Source organism: Phyllobates terribilis, unplaced genomic scaffold (assembly GCF_046119375.1).
Source record: "Phyllobates terribilis strain yellow unplaced genomic scaffold, ASM4611937v1 Scaffold_7__3_contigs__length_470593459, whole genome shotgun sequence".
Taxonomy (NCBI): Eukaryota; Metazoa; Chordata; class Amphibia; order Anura; family Dendrobatidae; genus Phyllobates; species Phyllobates terribilis.
In genome coordinates, this window is record NW_027362767.1 from 392,214,305 (window position 1) to 392,229,517 (window position 15,213).

At 49.8% G+C, this 15,213-nt stretch overlaps 1 protein-coding gene across 2 annotated transcripts in view; it reads right to left on the reverse strand.

The window, feature by feature from the left end:
- The window catches only part of LOC141153251 (cytochrome P450 2G1-like), a 69,250-nt gene that overhangs the window by 19,224 nt on the left and 34,813 nt on the right, over positions 1 to 15,213 (reverse strand). For both annotated transcript variants that reach the window (XM_073637956.1, XM_073637957.1), the window contains exons 2-3: positions 11,338 to 11,500; positions 10,978 to 11,127 (exon numbers count right to left, since the gene is read on the reverse strand). In XM_073637956.1, coding sequence (XP_073494057.1) covers positions 10,978 to 11,127; positions 11,338 to 11,500 — 313 coding nt within the window. The remainder of the gene's footprint in view (positions 1 to 10,977; positions 11,128 to 11,337; positions 11,501 to 15,213) is intronic.

The window sequence follows — 15,213 nt, forward strand, 5'->3', positions numbered from 1 at the left end:
ACCCATCAGCCGCCGCTGGCAAAAGGGGGGAACTACGCAAGATTCTGTAATTTAAACGAGCAACCCCTGGGGCAGAGGGCCAACCCCCAGGAGTAAGGTGACCAGGCCCACAAAGCTGGCGAGACAAGTACGTGGGTGGACGACCGGTCCAACCTGTCGTGCTTGATGGCCTCCCGATGAACGCACTGCTGGACACTGGGTCCCAGGTGACAATGATGCCATAAATCCTTTATAAACAATATTGGACTGATTCAGACATTACCCGCCGTCAAGATGAACATCTTAGTATCTATGCCAGCAATAGTCAGCCCTTGCCTCAGGTGGGGTATAAAGAGGTGACCATAAAAGTTGGCAAAGTAGAATTGCCATCACAAGGAATGATTATTGCTGATATTGATCGCCAAAAAAGTCACCCCATGATAACCTTAGGCACCAATGTGATAGAAAATTGTCTTAGAGAAATTATTCTTTTGTTACAACAGGTGGCAGAGACTGCCAGTTCCAGTCAGCAGCGAGTTCTGCAGAAGGAAATCAGAGCTCTGATGAAAAGACAACAGGTAGAGCTGTCTGGTGGAGAAGTTGGCAGTGTCAGGATGAGTGATCCATTCCCCATTGCAATGCCCCCTAGGAGTGAAATGCTAATATGGTGTCGGGCAGCAATAGGTCTCAGGGGTCAAGATCATCAGGCCCTGGTAGAACCCGTGTACTCTGACAGTAGGCCCACCATCTTGACAGCCAGGGGGGTAGTCGATGTCCGCAAGGGGAGAGTACCAATACGCATCTTGAATTGTGCGGTTAAAGAGGTCAATTTACCCCGGTATGCTACCCTTGCTAAGCTGTTCACTGTCAGTAGCAACGCAATAAAGGCAGTGGAACCCTTGCCTCCGTCCAAACCGGCAGAGGATAATGGCTCCAAGGGGCAGATGGAGGATTGGTGTCAGAAGCTACAAGTGGGCAATGACTCCACCCCTTTGCACCAAAAGCATGGAGTATACCGGGTGGTCCAAGAATATGAGCGATTCTTCAGCAAACACCCACTAGGCTTTGGGCAGGTAAAAGGGGTTCAACATCATATCCCCACAGGAGATCATCCGCCCATTATAGAGAGGTACCGGCCAGTACCCCCAGCTCACTATCAATGTGCCAAAGGAATGTTACGGGAGATGAAGGAGGCTGGGGTGATCAGAGATAGTTACATAGTTAGATAGTTGTAGCCCCTGGGCAGCTCCATTAGATCTCGTTAGAAAGAAAGATGGTACAATGAGGATGTGTGTTGATTACAGGCAGATTAACCGCATTACGCATAAGGACGCCTACCGATTACCCAGAATTGAGGAATTATTAGCCGCATTGAGATCAGCTAATTATTTCTCCACTTTGGATCTCACCAGTGGGTACTGGCAGGTTCCTGTGGCAGAGGCGGACAGAGAAAAGACCACGTTTACAACACCAATGGGCCTCAGCGAGTTCAAATGCATGCCATTAGGGCTCTGCCCCAGGAGCCTTCCAGCGGTTAATGGAGTGCTGCCTAGGACACAAAAACTTTGAAACCGTCATGCTGTACCTAGACGACGTAATTGTCTGCTCAAAGACATATGAAGACCACCTGGAGCACCTGGCCGAGGTGTTCGAAGCCCTTTCTGGTTTTGGCCTGAAGGTAAAGCCGTCAAGTGCCACCTGTTGAAGCCCAAGGTGCAGTACCCACGTCAGGTGGTAAGCGCTGAAGGTGTAGCACCAGACCCTGAAAAAGTCACCGTGATCAAGGACTGGCCCAGACCCTCCACTATCAAGGAAGTGCGGTGTAGCACCCTGAGGACTCGGCTGCTACAGGGGTATTGTACCTCAAGCCAGAGGTGTGATATTCCACTCCCGGGTAAGGATGGAGTGTGGAACTGAGCTCAGTAGGCTGCATGCACTACACACATCCCATTTCCGGGGGACAGACCAATGGTACTCCCACTAGAGAAATGTGCAGGTACGACAGTGTCTGTCCCTGGCTGGAGTGGGAGGGGGGTGGAACATCCCAGTAGTGTAGGGGCAGATAGGGGGAGCAGTCTGGGTAATGCTAGGAGCTCATTGGGTGCTGGTCACCTGAGCTCACACATAGAGGGAGGATATAAGGTGGGAACCATCTTAGAACAGGGTCTTTTGTAGAGGTTTGGTCTGAAAGTCAACAGCCAGCTCCAAGGCCAAGAGAGAGAGAGAGGAGAAAGAAGGACCCAGAGGGGGAGAAGAGGGAACTCCAAGAACCCAAAATTAGACCAGAGGGTGAAGAGTTGGCACAAGGGTACCGGATCCCAAGCTGGTGGAGGGCCCTAATCCTTAGCCAGAGACCGGAGGTCGTGGGCAGGATCTGCCACGACCACCCACTAAATCCGCCCGGAAGGCAAACCGTGAATAGGGTCAGGGAACCCAGAGACAAGGGTTTTACCAACAAGAGGCCCGAGGGAGCCGGACTTAGGTGGATCCCTGGTGGGGAAGGCCAGAGAGAAGGACAAGTCAGAAAGGGAGCTCAGGACCATGCTCCAGAATCACCTGGGGGTTGGCCGAGTCCAGGACCTGGTGGACGCAGCACGGCTCGGGCGGTCACTCAAGGCCGGAGTGACCAACACAAAAGCAGTAAGTAAAAACCCTGAACTGCACAGCCCAACTCTGAGTTTCATTACCATCCTCACTGCACCTCCACAACCACCATCCTCTGCAACTGACCCCCTGAGGCTATACCCCTCCCGTTGGGGGTTATACTACCCGAAGCTGCACACACACCACCAGCCTCAGCGGACCCTGCTGCAGCGGCGGCCGTAGTGACCGCAAATCAACGGGTGGCGTAGTCGACACTAAAGAACATCCAGTAACATCTGTAGGACTGCCACACACTAAGCTTGACACCCTGGGCACGGACCGGGTCACCGCCACTCGGAGACTGCAACCCCCATCTGATCCGGCTCCGGGTATCCCCCAAACAACACTGGCCCAGGGGGCGCGTCAACTTTGGCGTAGTCGGCAGGATAACGTGCCCGCAACAACCGGGTACTGCGTGCCTGAAGAGAAGTTCACCGTTACCTTAGAAAGAAGTCTCCCGCCGGTTCCGGAGGGTCCCCGCCAACGGACCCCATCACAGGTCGTTTCCCGCCGGTTGTCCGCCATTTGCAGCTTTTTCCCGCCATTTCCAAAGATTTCCCGCCTTGGAAGAGCGGACGCCATTATGGGCGTGCCAGAGGGTGGCAAGAGGCCACCTCCCATCGTGGGCCAGGTCGAAGAATGGCGCCAAAAGCGGAAACCGCGCCCACCAACAGAGACTGTGATGCTGGAAGTGTGCATCAGCGTGAGAGAACTGCCCCTGGAACTGACAATCACAAAGTTGCCCCGGGACCACCTTCAATGTGGGCGGAGACAGAAAAAGAGAGCGAAGATGGGTGTCGCCTGGAGCAGTCTGGAGAGAGCGCACCCGGAGACAAGAAGTCTGGAGAGGAGTCCAGAGAAAGCCTACCCGGAGATGGAGGGAGAGTCAGGCAGCACCGACCCAGTGGTCAGGAGCCTGCTACAAGCCACAACACCACTAGGCCTAGTGGAGGTCCTGGCACAGCTCCACCGAGACCGGGAGTGTGCACAGACTGCGCTGGAGGGCCTCGCACGGAGGATGGCCCGGGTGCAGCGAGAGACGTTGGCGGAGTGGAGCCGAGAGATGGCCCAGCAGACCGAAACCCGTCAGCGGAGCACGCCACCCGAGACGAGGAGACAGACCGCCTCTGAGGATGGTGCAGGAGGAGTGAAGGCCGGAGAAGGCGCCAAGAAGGGAGCTGAACGGACGGAGGCAGGTAAAGGGGACGTCTCTACCCCGAGCCAAGAAACCGTGTACCTGCCCCAGCTCCCCGTCGCAGAGCCCGAAATTCCCCCTGCCATGCCCGTCGCTGCATCGTCACCGCTGCAGACTAGGCCTCAACCGGAAACCGCGGCCGCGACCCCTGTGACGTCACGCGCTTCGACCCTGAGCGCGGCAAAGCAGGAAATACCATCGGCCTGGTCGCAAGGCCTAGTACACCCGGGCGCCGCCATTCCAACAGCGCCCCCTACCTCCGCGGAGCCAGCAGCCTGGTCGCAGGGCCGAGTAACCACGGGCGCCGCCGTTCTTACGGTGCCCTTTTCCTTTAGCGTGCCCCAAGCCTGGTCGCAAGGCCTGGTCAACCCGGGCGCCGCTACCACCACAGCGCCCATAACACCTAAAGTACCGCACCTGGGTGAGGACCTGTTCGCCCAGCATACGTGCCCAGATGGGCAGCCCTTTGTGTGGCCACCGGAGTTTCACCATCCCCGACTCCGGAAAGAAAGACCCCTAGATGAGCCCCTGATTCCGGTTCCGAAGCCCGTCAGGAGGACCCAGCCCCCGCTAGAGGAGGCACAGTTTGAGTGGGACCCCACCGGAGGAGACCTCATGGGGTTCACTCAGGAAACTCGGGCGGCCGCAGCGGAGCGTGCAGAGTGCTGCCGCCAGCAGCTCGAGGTCTTCAAGAAGGAGCGGAGAGAGAGGCGGGTCCGGGAACAGCAAGCACAGATAAGGAGCGCGGAGCAGAAGAGCCGGACCAGGAGAGATCCCCGTGCAGCTCATGGTCCCCGTACCACCGGGACTGTGATTAAATTCAACCTGCAGCATGGGTGGGGCTTCATAAGAGACCATCATACCCCCGGCGACGTCTTTGTCACCCGCAGAGACGTAGAAAGCCATCTGCCGGAGGGACACAGAGGTCGTGACCTGTATGTAGGGGACGAGGTCACCTTCACCCGGCACAAGTGTGCCAAAGGACCCTACGCCCTCCATGTGCATCGCCTGACGGAGGAGGAGCTGCGGTGTGAGGAGGAGCAAGAGGACCCGGACGGGTCTGAAGATAAAGAAGGAGCAGGAGGACGCCGTCGTTAAAGTACGGTAAAGAGACTGTAAATAGTTACCCATCGGAGTACAGTGAACTGTTGCTGCTTTAAATATGTCCCCGTTGGGACAAGAGTGAACTGTTAACCCGTGTGTCCCTATTCCCATTACCTGGCCGAGGACTGAGAGCGGCCATATTCCCCTTGTATATAGTTGCGCTTCCTAAGGCGCCCCCTACCGGTTTTATAGGAAACTGTTGTTTTTCTTAAAGAGACTGTCGCACTTTACCCGGTCACAAGTTGCACCGTGGCCGGAGGAACAAGAATGTTATTTATATGAAAAGTTTTATTGCTGATAATATATGTGATGTTTTATATGTTTATGTTTATGAAAAAAAAAAATAAATTGTATGTTTTGGATGTTTGTTCTCTTACAGCCCGAGGACGTGCTGTGATTTACCAGGGGGGAATGTAGCACCCTGAGGACTCGGCTGCTACAGGGGTATTGCACCTCAAGCCAGAGGTGTGATATTCCACTCCCGGGTAAGGATGGAGTGTGGAACTGAGCTCAGTAGGCTGCATGCACTACACACATCCCATTTCCGGGGGACAGACCAATGGTACTCCCACTAGAGAAATGTGCAGGTACGACAGTGTCTGTCCCTGGCTGGAGTGGGAGGGGGGTGGAACATCCCAGTAGTGTAGGGGCAGATAGGGGGAGCAGTCTGGGTAATGCTAGGAGCTCATTGGGTGCTGGTCACCTGAGCTCACACATAGAGGGAGGATATAAGGTGGGAACCATCTTAGAACAGGGTCTTTTGTAGAGGTTTGGTCTGAAAGTCAACAGCCAGCTCCAAGGCCAAGAGAGAGAGAGAGGAGAAAGAAGGACCCAGAGGGGGAGAAGAGGGAACTCCAAGAACCCAAAATTAGACCAGAGGGTGAAGAGTTGGCACAAGGGTACCGGATCCCAAGCTGGTGGAGGGCCCTAATCCTTAGCCAGAGACCGGAGGTCGTGGGCAGGATCTGCCACGACCACCCACTAAATCCACCCGGAAGGCAAACCGTGAATAGGGTCAGGGAACCCAGAGACAAGGGTTTTACCAACAAGAGGCCCGAGGGAGCCGGACTTAGGTGGATCCCTGGTGGGGAAGGCCAGAGAGAAGGACAAGTCAGAAAGGGAGCTCAGGACCATGCTCCAGAATCACCTGGGGGTTGGCCGAGTCCAGGACCTGGTGGACGCAGCACGGCTCGGGCGGTCACTCAAGGCCGGAGTGACCAACACAAAAGCAGTAAGTAAAAACCCTGAACTGCACAGCCCGACTCTGAGTTTCATTACCATCCTCACTGCACCTCCACAACCACCATCCTCTGCAACTGACCCCCTGAGGCTATACCCCTCCCGTTGGGGGTTATACTACCCGAAGCTGCACACACACCACCAGCCTCAGCGGACCCTGCTGCAGCGGCGGCCGTAGTGACCGCAAATCAACGGGTGGCGTAGTCGACACTAAAGAACATCCAGTAACATCTGTAGGACTGCCACACACTGAGCTTGACACCCTGGGCACGGACCGGGTCACCGCCACTCGGAGACTACAACCCCCATCTGATCCGGCTCCGGGTATCCCCCAAACAACACTGGCCCAGGGGGCGCGTCAGCGGCAGTTCCTCGGGCTAATGGGCTACTACAGGAGATTCATCAAGGGTTTCACCAAGGTAGCAGCACCCATGCAGGACCTCCTAGTGGGCCAGTCCAAGAAGGCCAAGAACCCGAAACCTCCATTCAAATGGGGTAAACCAGAAGAAGAATCTTTCATTCGACTGAAAATGGCTTTTACTGGAGACAAAGTCCTGGCCTACCCCTACTATGGCCAACCATTTAAACTCCATACGGATGCCAGCAACGTGGGATTGGGAGCGGTGCTGTCCCAGGTACAGCAGGGCAGAGAGAGAGTGATTGCCTACGCCAGCAGGAAGCTCCTGCCCACGGAAAGGAACCCCAACAACTATAGTTCCTTTAAGTTGGAGTTTTTAGCCATAGTCTGGGCTTTAACAGAGCGCTTCAAACATTACCTCGCCTCCTCCAGATTTACAGTCTTCACAGATAACAACCCGCTGACACACCTGGAGACTGCGAAGCTTGGTGCACTAGAGCAACGATGGATGGCCCAACTGTCTAACTATGAGTTTACCATCAAGTATCGGGCGGGGCATAAAAACACAAATGCTGATGCGCTATCCAGGATGCCCAACTTGCCAGATGGGGGAGAAGACCCGGAAGAGCTGGAGGAGATAGAGCTATCCGCTTTTCATCGTCACGGGGTGACCAAGTGCTCCCACTGCATGAGGGACAAGCGCTCCACCAACAGAGAGGCCACGTTCAACCCATTGCCCCACCACGGATGGGCAGAAATGCAGGATAGCGACCCAGCTGTCCGCCTAGTCAAGGAGTTGCTAACACAAGCTGACTCGCACCCTGATCCAGATGCTCCACAGGAGACCCAACAGTTGTGGAAGGAGAAGGGCAAGCTGTTCATCTACGAGGGAAAGCTGTGTCGAAGAAGCATCAACTCCCGGACACACGAATTGGTCTGGCAGGTGGTAGTCCCAAGGCGGGATGCACCAATGGTCTTAGAAGCGTACCACAATGGAGCAGGACACTTTGGGTGGAAGAAGTTGGAAGTCCTGCTACGTGAGGGATTCTACTGGGTTGGCATGAGGAAAGCAATTGAGAGATGGTGTCGAGAATGTGGTCCATGCAACCTGAGACGAAAAGACCGTGATAGCCAGAGGGCTCCTCTGCAGCCCATAATCACCAAACAACCACTTGAACTGGTAGCCTTGGACCATGTGAAGCTAGCCCCAAGCCGGTCAGGCTATGTCTACGCTCTCACCATAGTAGACCACTACTCCAGGTTCTTGGTAGTAGTGCCAGTGAAAGACCAGACGGCTCAGACGGCATCCAAAGCATTCCAACAGCACTTTTGTCGCCCGCACAGTTATCCTGAATGAGTGCTTACCGACCAAGGTCCAGCCTTTGAAGCAGAGGTGTTCCAGGAATTCTGTAACTTGTACAGCTGCAAGAAAATCAGGACGATGCCATATCATCCCCAGACCAACGGGTTGTGTTAGAAGATGAACCAGGTGGTAATAGACCTGTTGAAGATGTTGCCCCTTGAAGAACGTAGCCTGTGGCCAGAGAAGTTACCAGAATTGGTGGACCTATATAACCACATCCCGGTGAACTCCACCAACTGTACACCCGCTTACCTGATGAGAGCAAGCCCTGGTAAGCTACCCATCGACTTAGACATGGGAGTCTAAACACCAGAGACGACATCACCAGATGCAGATTGGGATACAGAGCGGCAGCAACAATACTGTAAGGTGCAAGAATGTGTGGAGAGAAGTTTGTCCCAGGCAAGACAGAAGCAGGAGAAAACTTACAATCAGCACGGACCTGCAGTTCCCTTGTCACCTGGAGAACAAGTACTCAAGAGGAAGAGACGAGTCCAGAAATTTGATGACCCACAGAAAAAGTGGAGGAGACGGTTCAGACAGTCCTGGACGCAGGTGAACAAAGCGATTGTGGTACCGGTGCTGACCTTTCTTCAAGCGGCCTCACCGGAAGCTGCAGAGGCTCCAGAACATCTGGAAGACCAGTCGGCCCCAGAGATAGATGCTTCATCAGCAGCAGATCAGGAGAATCTACCCTCTGCTAGCACTGAACCTGTCGTAGCCAGGGTGAGTCAAAGAATTCGTAGGAGATTACCCAGCCTACCAGTGTTACCTCAGACTACCCGTAGTGTAGTTCACACTGAACCCACCACACCAGGGGTAGACACTAGGGACCAGGGTAGGTCAGTGACAACGAATGTACTACGTAGATCGACCCGGAGTACTAAAGGTCAGCTCCCTGCCTGCTGGAGGAACTTAAGGGTAAGAGAACTAAAGAGTATGTTATAAATAGTTGTAATCATTAAATAGTGCTAGAAATATATATATTTGTTAAAGTTTTGGACAATTGGACCACAGGACTAGGTGTGGTCAGGACAATGTTGGATATAGTTATTAATTGGCCTAGAAAATAAACCGCAGGCAAGGCTGAAGACCAGGCCCACCGAAAGAGTGCCCTGAAGCCATGCCCAGGGACGATACACAAAGTGGGTTGATGCGGTTCCCACCAGCCAAATTTCAGTTACCCGGATTGTGGCGTAAAGACTAAGCGCCGCAGTGACTGCTGTACATTTTTGTTGGGTTTTTTGTAATTTGAGATTCTGTAAACTGTTTGCAATGAGAATTGTTATTGTTGATTGTTAATTTTAAAAAGGTATCCTCAGTCCGGGAGTACTGAAGTTAACAAGGGGGGAATGTGGCACCCCAGGAGTCTGGTTGCCACAGTGGCATTGCCTTCCTCCCAAGAGGTGATGCCATGCCTGGAAGCAAGCAAGGGTCCCCTAATCAGGTTTTGCTAGCATGCAACACTTTTCTGGCTTTAGACCAGGAAGAGGAGCTCCTCCCCTTAGCAACTGGATCTGGAGGCGGGGTTAGTAAGAGTTAGTGAGAGGAGTTGAAGTCAGGACGTTGAAGAGGAAAGACCTAGCGAGTGGAGCTGTGCGGAAGTTCACCCCTGAGGATAGGAGCACGGAAGAACCGGACACAGGGTCCGAGGTTGTGGGGCACCAAAGGCCCAGCAGCAGAAACTGGAGGGCAGGAGACTGCAGGTCTCCAGACCCCACCAGACGCCTGGAGGATTAGCAGCACCACAGGGCCCAGCACCGCCATGTGGGAGCGACTCATCAGCAAGGCCTGAGCTGCCTGCCATACGGGTGAGCACAAGGACATTGTACTCAGGGACGAGGGCCACAGCACAGCTACAAGAAGCAGGGCCAGAGAGATTAGTGCAAAAGGGAAGGCCTACAACTCCACCTGGTGAGGTGGATTCCTTACTTGCTTCCAGGATGCCCGGATTTCCACTTCTAGCCAGCACCCGTGTTCCTGTCTGCCTAATCACCGCAAGTAAACATAAGAGGAAACCGTCATTCAGTTGTGGACTGATTATTAACTGCGCCATCACCCCTGTACTACAATGCCCAGCATCACCTATAACATCTACAACATTTCTACACTGCCCTGGAGCTAAGCTCTACCTGTGGAGAGCCAAAGCAACTCTGCTGCATTAAACACTAGCTTCAGAGGACCTCTGCTGCAGCGGCGGCTACCTATAGCCGCATACCACAGGTGGCGTCACGAAATGCATACATAAAAAAAACTATATAATCCCCCTTTTTACTGACCGCCCTGGGTCATGGACCAGGTCAACGCCACAGTGACATCACCCCTAGCAACGACCGACCCGGCTACGAGTACCCCACGGCCCAGGGGGCGCGTCAGAGGCATAGGAAGGAGGACAATTCTTCTGCTAGTGGTGGAGTCACAGGAAAGATTACAATGCTGCTAGTAGTAGCAGAGATATAGGAAAGATGACAATGCTGCTATCAGTAGCGGAAGCATAGGAAGAAGGACAATGTTTCTAGTGTTGGAGCCACAGGAAGGTGGAAAATGCTGCTACCAGTGATAGAGGCATAAGAAGGAGGACAATGCTGCTACTCATGGTGGAGGCATAGGAAGGAGGACAATGCTGCTACTCATGGTGGAGGCATAGGAAGGAGGGCAATGCTTCTACCAGTGTTGGAAGCATTGAAGGAGGACTCTGTTGCCACTAGAGTGGAGGTATTCGCAGAGGTGAGGCTGCTGCCATTGGTGCTGCACTTTTATATTTTTTTGACTCTTCTCTTTCATCTCTGGAGGATTTTGTGCTGCACTGGAGGATTTTGTGCTGCACTGTAGTGTTTGACACTTCTGGGGACATATGTTGTGCTGAACTGTGGAATTTTGTCCTGCAGCAGTTAAAAGATAATCTGACCAGTGGTATTTTTTCAGTGCTGCATATCTACAGTAGTATCTGTTCGCTAGTTCGACACTTAATCACCGTGGGTTGGCTGATATCAAGAAATTTTGAGAAGCCCAACTATCGAGGTTGCTACTTGCTAATATTGATGATTTGTTACTGTTTGTCATAGAATTATTAATACGATCTTATAAAAATCATACTATTGTTTTTTCTTAGTGCTTCCACTAAACACTGAGCTTCTTCTTGGATCCTTTCTTCAATACTCCTTTTTCCCATGCCAAAATTTCTCAGAGTAGTAAGCGAAAACCGGCGGAGCTGTTTCCAGCGTTCCCCATTACTGAACACAACTCCTGCGTGAAAGAAATTCAGATTTATTATCACAACTATGCAGTTTATATTTATACATTCCGTTAATTTTCCATCCGATAACACACAAATGTTTATAAAAAAGCACTTGTGCCCAGTACAGAAGAGCAGAAAGTTTATGAAATTCTCTTGATTAAAAAAAATGTTTAAAAAAGTAATAGTCGTTCAACGGAGTAATAAGTAACAGTTCATACCAAATCCATCAAAGATTTTATCCACTGAAGCCATTTTTCCTCTGCCGCTGAAGTCCTCCCCTTGGTCAATGAGAGCTTCCTTTACTGCTTTATAGCCACTAAGGATAACCACTGGACGCTGCCCAAAGTAAAACGTGAACACAGGTCCGTACTGAGCACCCATCTGTATAGGAAAAATCACATCTCTCAGTAAAAAGATAATTTGCAGCTTATAGTATACACATTGTCAAATTGTTAATCATAAATACATTTATCGTATTGTTTACTCACTTTCCCGGTGATGTTCTAGCATTTCAGCATCTGCCAGCAATCACATAACACTTTTATGTCTCATGACCACTGCAGCCGATCATGGGCTGCTTTGCTCACACTTGCATCAACCGACACTTAGACGCTAGGGGAAAGTGTGAGCAATGCAGTCCAGTTGAAACTGATGATTGACTGCAGCGCTCATGTGACATGTGCAAGTGCCATCAGATGCAGTGTTGACATTGCTGGAATGGCACCAGTCGAGGAGATGAGTATAAGCTGTTTTTGTTTTCAGTGGAGCCCTGTTTCAATTAAGAAGGGGTTGACCATAAAGTGGACATTCATTTTAAAGAGGGTTGTCTTTTAAAGAATTACTCCCATCAAAATTTTTATCTTCATAATATATTGCAGTCATCATATTCTATGGCACTGTGTACTTACAATTGCTCATTTTGTCTTTCTACCCAGTTAATTATTCTCTTTTCTGTTAGGTCTATGACATCATGTGATTAAAAACAAACTAGCTGAATCCTTTTAAGCTTTATGTAGAAACAGGAAGTCTCTTTTCCCTGCATGAGTCATCACTGCAAAAGTCCCTGGCAGGGGGGAGGAGGGAGCAGCTGGGTCAGGAGTTGAAGAGGAGGATGAGAGAAGAATTAGCTGGGTAGAAAGGCAAAGTGTGCAATTGTAAGTACGCAGTGCCAAATGACTGCAATATATTAAAATAATAAAAACTTTGATGGGCGGAGTGCTTCTTTAATTGTAAGCTCTTGAGAAATGCTGATTAGAAGGGATCTGCTGATGGGATTTCAAATGATCAGGGGTTATGGGAACCTCAAGTTATTAATCATGGGAAACCGAACATTCATTTGTTGATCTTAATGATTTTTTATGATACGAGTTAATTGAAAAATTTTGTTTCTGCTTGTCTATGAGGTGCTATAATGCCATTTTCCTTCAATTACCAAGCCCTTTTTATTTCTTACCCCTCCACACCCCATTCACAGCATTAACACTCCCTTCTTTCAACCGGTTGAATGTGCATTTGAATGCCAGGGCTTAGTCTAGTGATGGATCAACTCCATGTTAAGCGCAAAAATGGTGCTGAAAACTGTGCTATTTTAGGAGGTTTCAGTATGCACCCAGTATGTTTACCATCTATTCTGGGAGTCTGGAAGATTTACCCTTTCCAGACATTTGGGAAGATTTGGCATGTATGACTCTCCTTCATTGCAGATCTGTTGGTAACATAGCGTCATGGGTGTGTCAGGTGTAACAGACAGTCGCCCTGGATCGGGCTGTAGAAGGTCACTGCGCTTGGCATTTCAGACGTCTTCTTAATCCTTCTTCATTTAGGACCTAGTGACGACCACCCTCTTGCTGCTGATTGACACACCCTTGCCTGGGAGTTAAAAACACTCAGGGAATCGCCGGTGATACTTCTATGCACCTTTGTGCAGGCTGGGAGCACTAGCAGTCAGATAGCTTCTTCTCTGGTGCCCTTGGAGGACAGTTGGCGTTACTACTCTGGTTTCTGCTCAAGCTAAGTTTATCTCTTTTGTTTGCCTACCTTGTTGTCTTTAGTCTGTAGTGGGGCCTGACCAGTGCTCACCTCTCCCCCTCCCTATCTAGGGCCAAGTTCTAGGGTCATCCAAGGCTTAGGGTCCTGCTCGGCGATAAGTGTGGAACCTATATAGGGACGTTAGGGTAGGCAAGGTGATATTAGATCTGCCTGGAGGTCTCCACTTCCCCTCTCCCTAATGTTTGGTCTTCCTCTCCCTCTTCCCTTAGTTTTGCACTTAGTCTTTCCCACACATTGCACGAAAGGTAGCCAAGGAGTCCAACTCAGAAGAATTCCTTGTTTCCTAACACTTCATTGTTCAGAGTAACATGTAAACGTTTATCATTAAAGGGGGTATTTTATAATTACATTTCCTACTGTATTAAGGAATTCTAATAAGAAAGATTCCTCTAATGCTATCATTCTAATTCTAAGAAGAAGCATTCCTCTAATTCTAAGAAGAAGCATTCCTCTTGACTGACCACACAGAAGGGCAGCGAAGAACATAATCCTCTCTGAAAGTCACAGCATGGTCATAGTTTGCATACTAATTTTTACTTAAAAAAAAAGTTATGTTTTTCGTGCCAAGTCTCATATAAATGCTCCCCCAGATGGAGTCGTTCACAAGCCCTCTCCAAAAGAAGCACCCCGGCCTTCTAAATCAAACAAACCTACAAGAGTTCTGGGCAAGCTGCAAAATCTGGGTGGAACTTAGACACTAATGCACACAATAATCAAAGCGCAAAGATTTTAGTTTGGTGCAGTGGCAAGAATCAAGCTCATATTTACATACACTGTTTAAACGAGTGTGAATGTGCACCTGCGCATTGCATTAAACAGGTGTGCTGGCTCATGTCTTTGGTTTTGAAATGATGTCTTTGTTTAATAGATCTGTATAATATGCCTAGTTGATGGATGTTTAAAAGGAACCTGTCATCTCAGAAAACGCTATTCATCCGCAGATATGGGATTAATCTTCGGGTAAATAATGTTACCATGCTGCTCGGTTGCCTAAGTGAAGGAGTGGCACAGTCTCCGCACTGTACTGCGAGCAGCAGCTATAAGCATGCCCCGGCATCTTGCTCGAGACCTGTCAAAATTTCAGGGTGAAAATAACTAGGGAACAAGAAAAGAACAATAGGGTGTTATCCAAAATAATGTGGTGTTCGAATGGCCGTTTCGCTTACCTGATAAAATTGTGTAATACACAACTCTGATATAGTAATAAATATGGTTCCAGCTACTGCAAAACCTCTGGTGGATAAAGCCAATGTAGCAATATAGGTAAGGAGATAGTGGGTATTTTGCACTACTGGTGTGCAATCAATAAAAGAATTGGAATCAAGGGAAGGTTTTGACAATGCACTTTAATCTCGGCACATTTCGAAGTATTACAACTTCTTCATGAGAACCGTAAAGAACTTTGTGGTTCTTCTGAAGGAGCTGTAACACTTCGAAACGCTTCAAGATAAAACCACACTGTCAACACATTTGCTTGATTCCAACTCATTTTTTGATTGCACATCAGCAGCTCAGAATACCCGCTATCTCCTTTCCTTCAAAGTTTCGGTTGTACTTCCAATATCTGCTCAATGAGTACTGAGCATTGACTGTAGCACTCCGGGAACGCCTCTATGACTGAAAGCCATTGGTACTAGGGAGGAAATAACTTCATTTTCTATGGTAGACGCATTTTCAGTATGGCGACCCAGCAGCATTGTAACGTGATTTACCTGCAAATTAACCCTATATTTGAAGGTAAATTACATTTTCCTATGAGATGGGTTAACTTTAAACCAGGTATGCCCAGAAAGCAACTCATAAATGTTCATTTTTTTACAAATTTGAAAAATCTGCACTCATAATTAGGAGCCCATTTCCAGACAGTTGATGCGTACAGCCATAAGACTGATAATATGAAAATATGTAAAATTAACAGACTGGTGTATAACACGTACCATAAGGCTAATGTGGTTGCGTAAAATAGTTCAGTTTAGTTTATATTTTTTTTAAATATGTAGTCATTATTTCACACTTATACCTTATAGCCCTGGGCCACATTATTG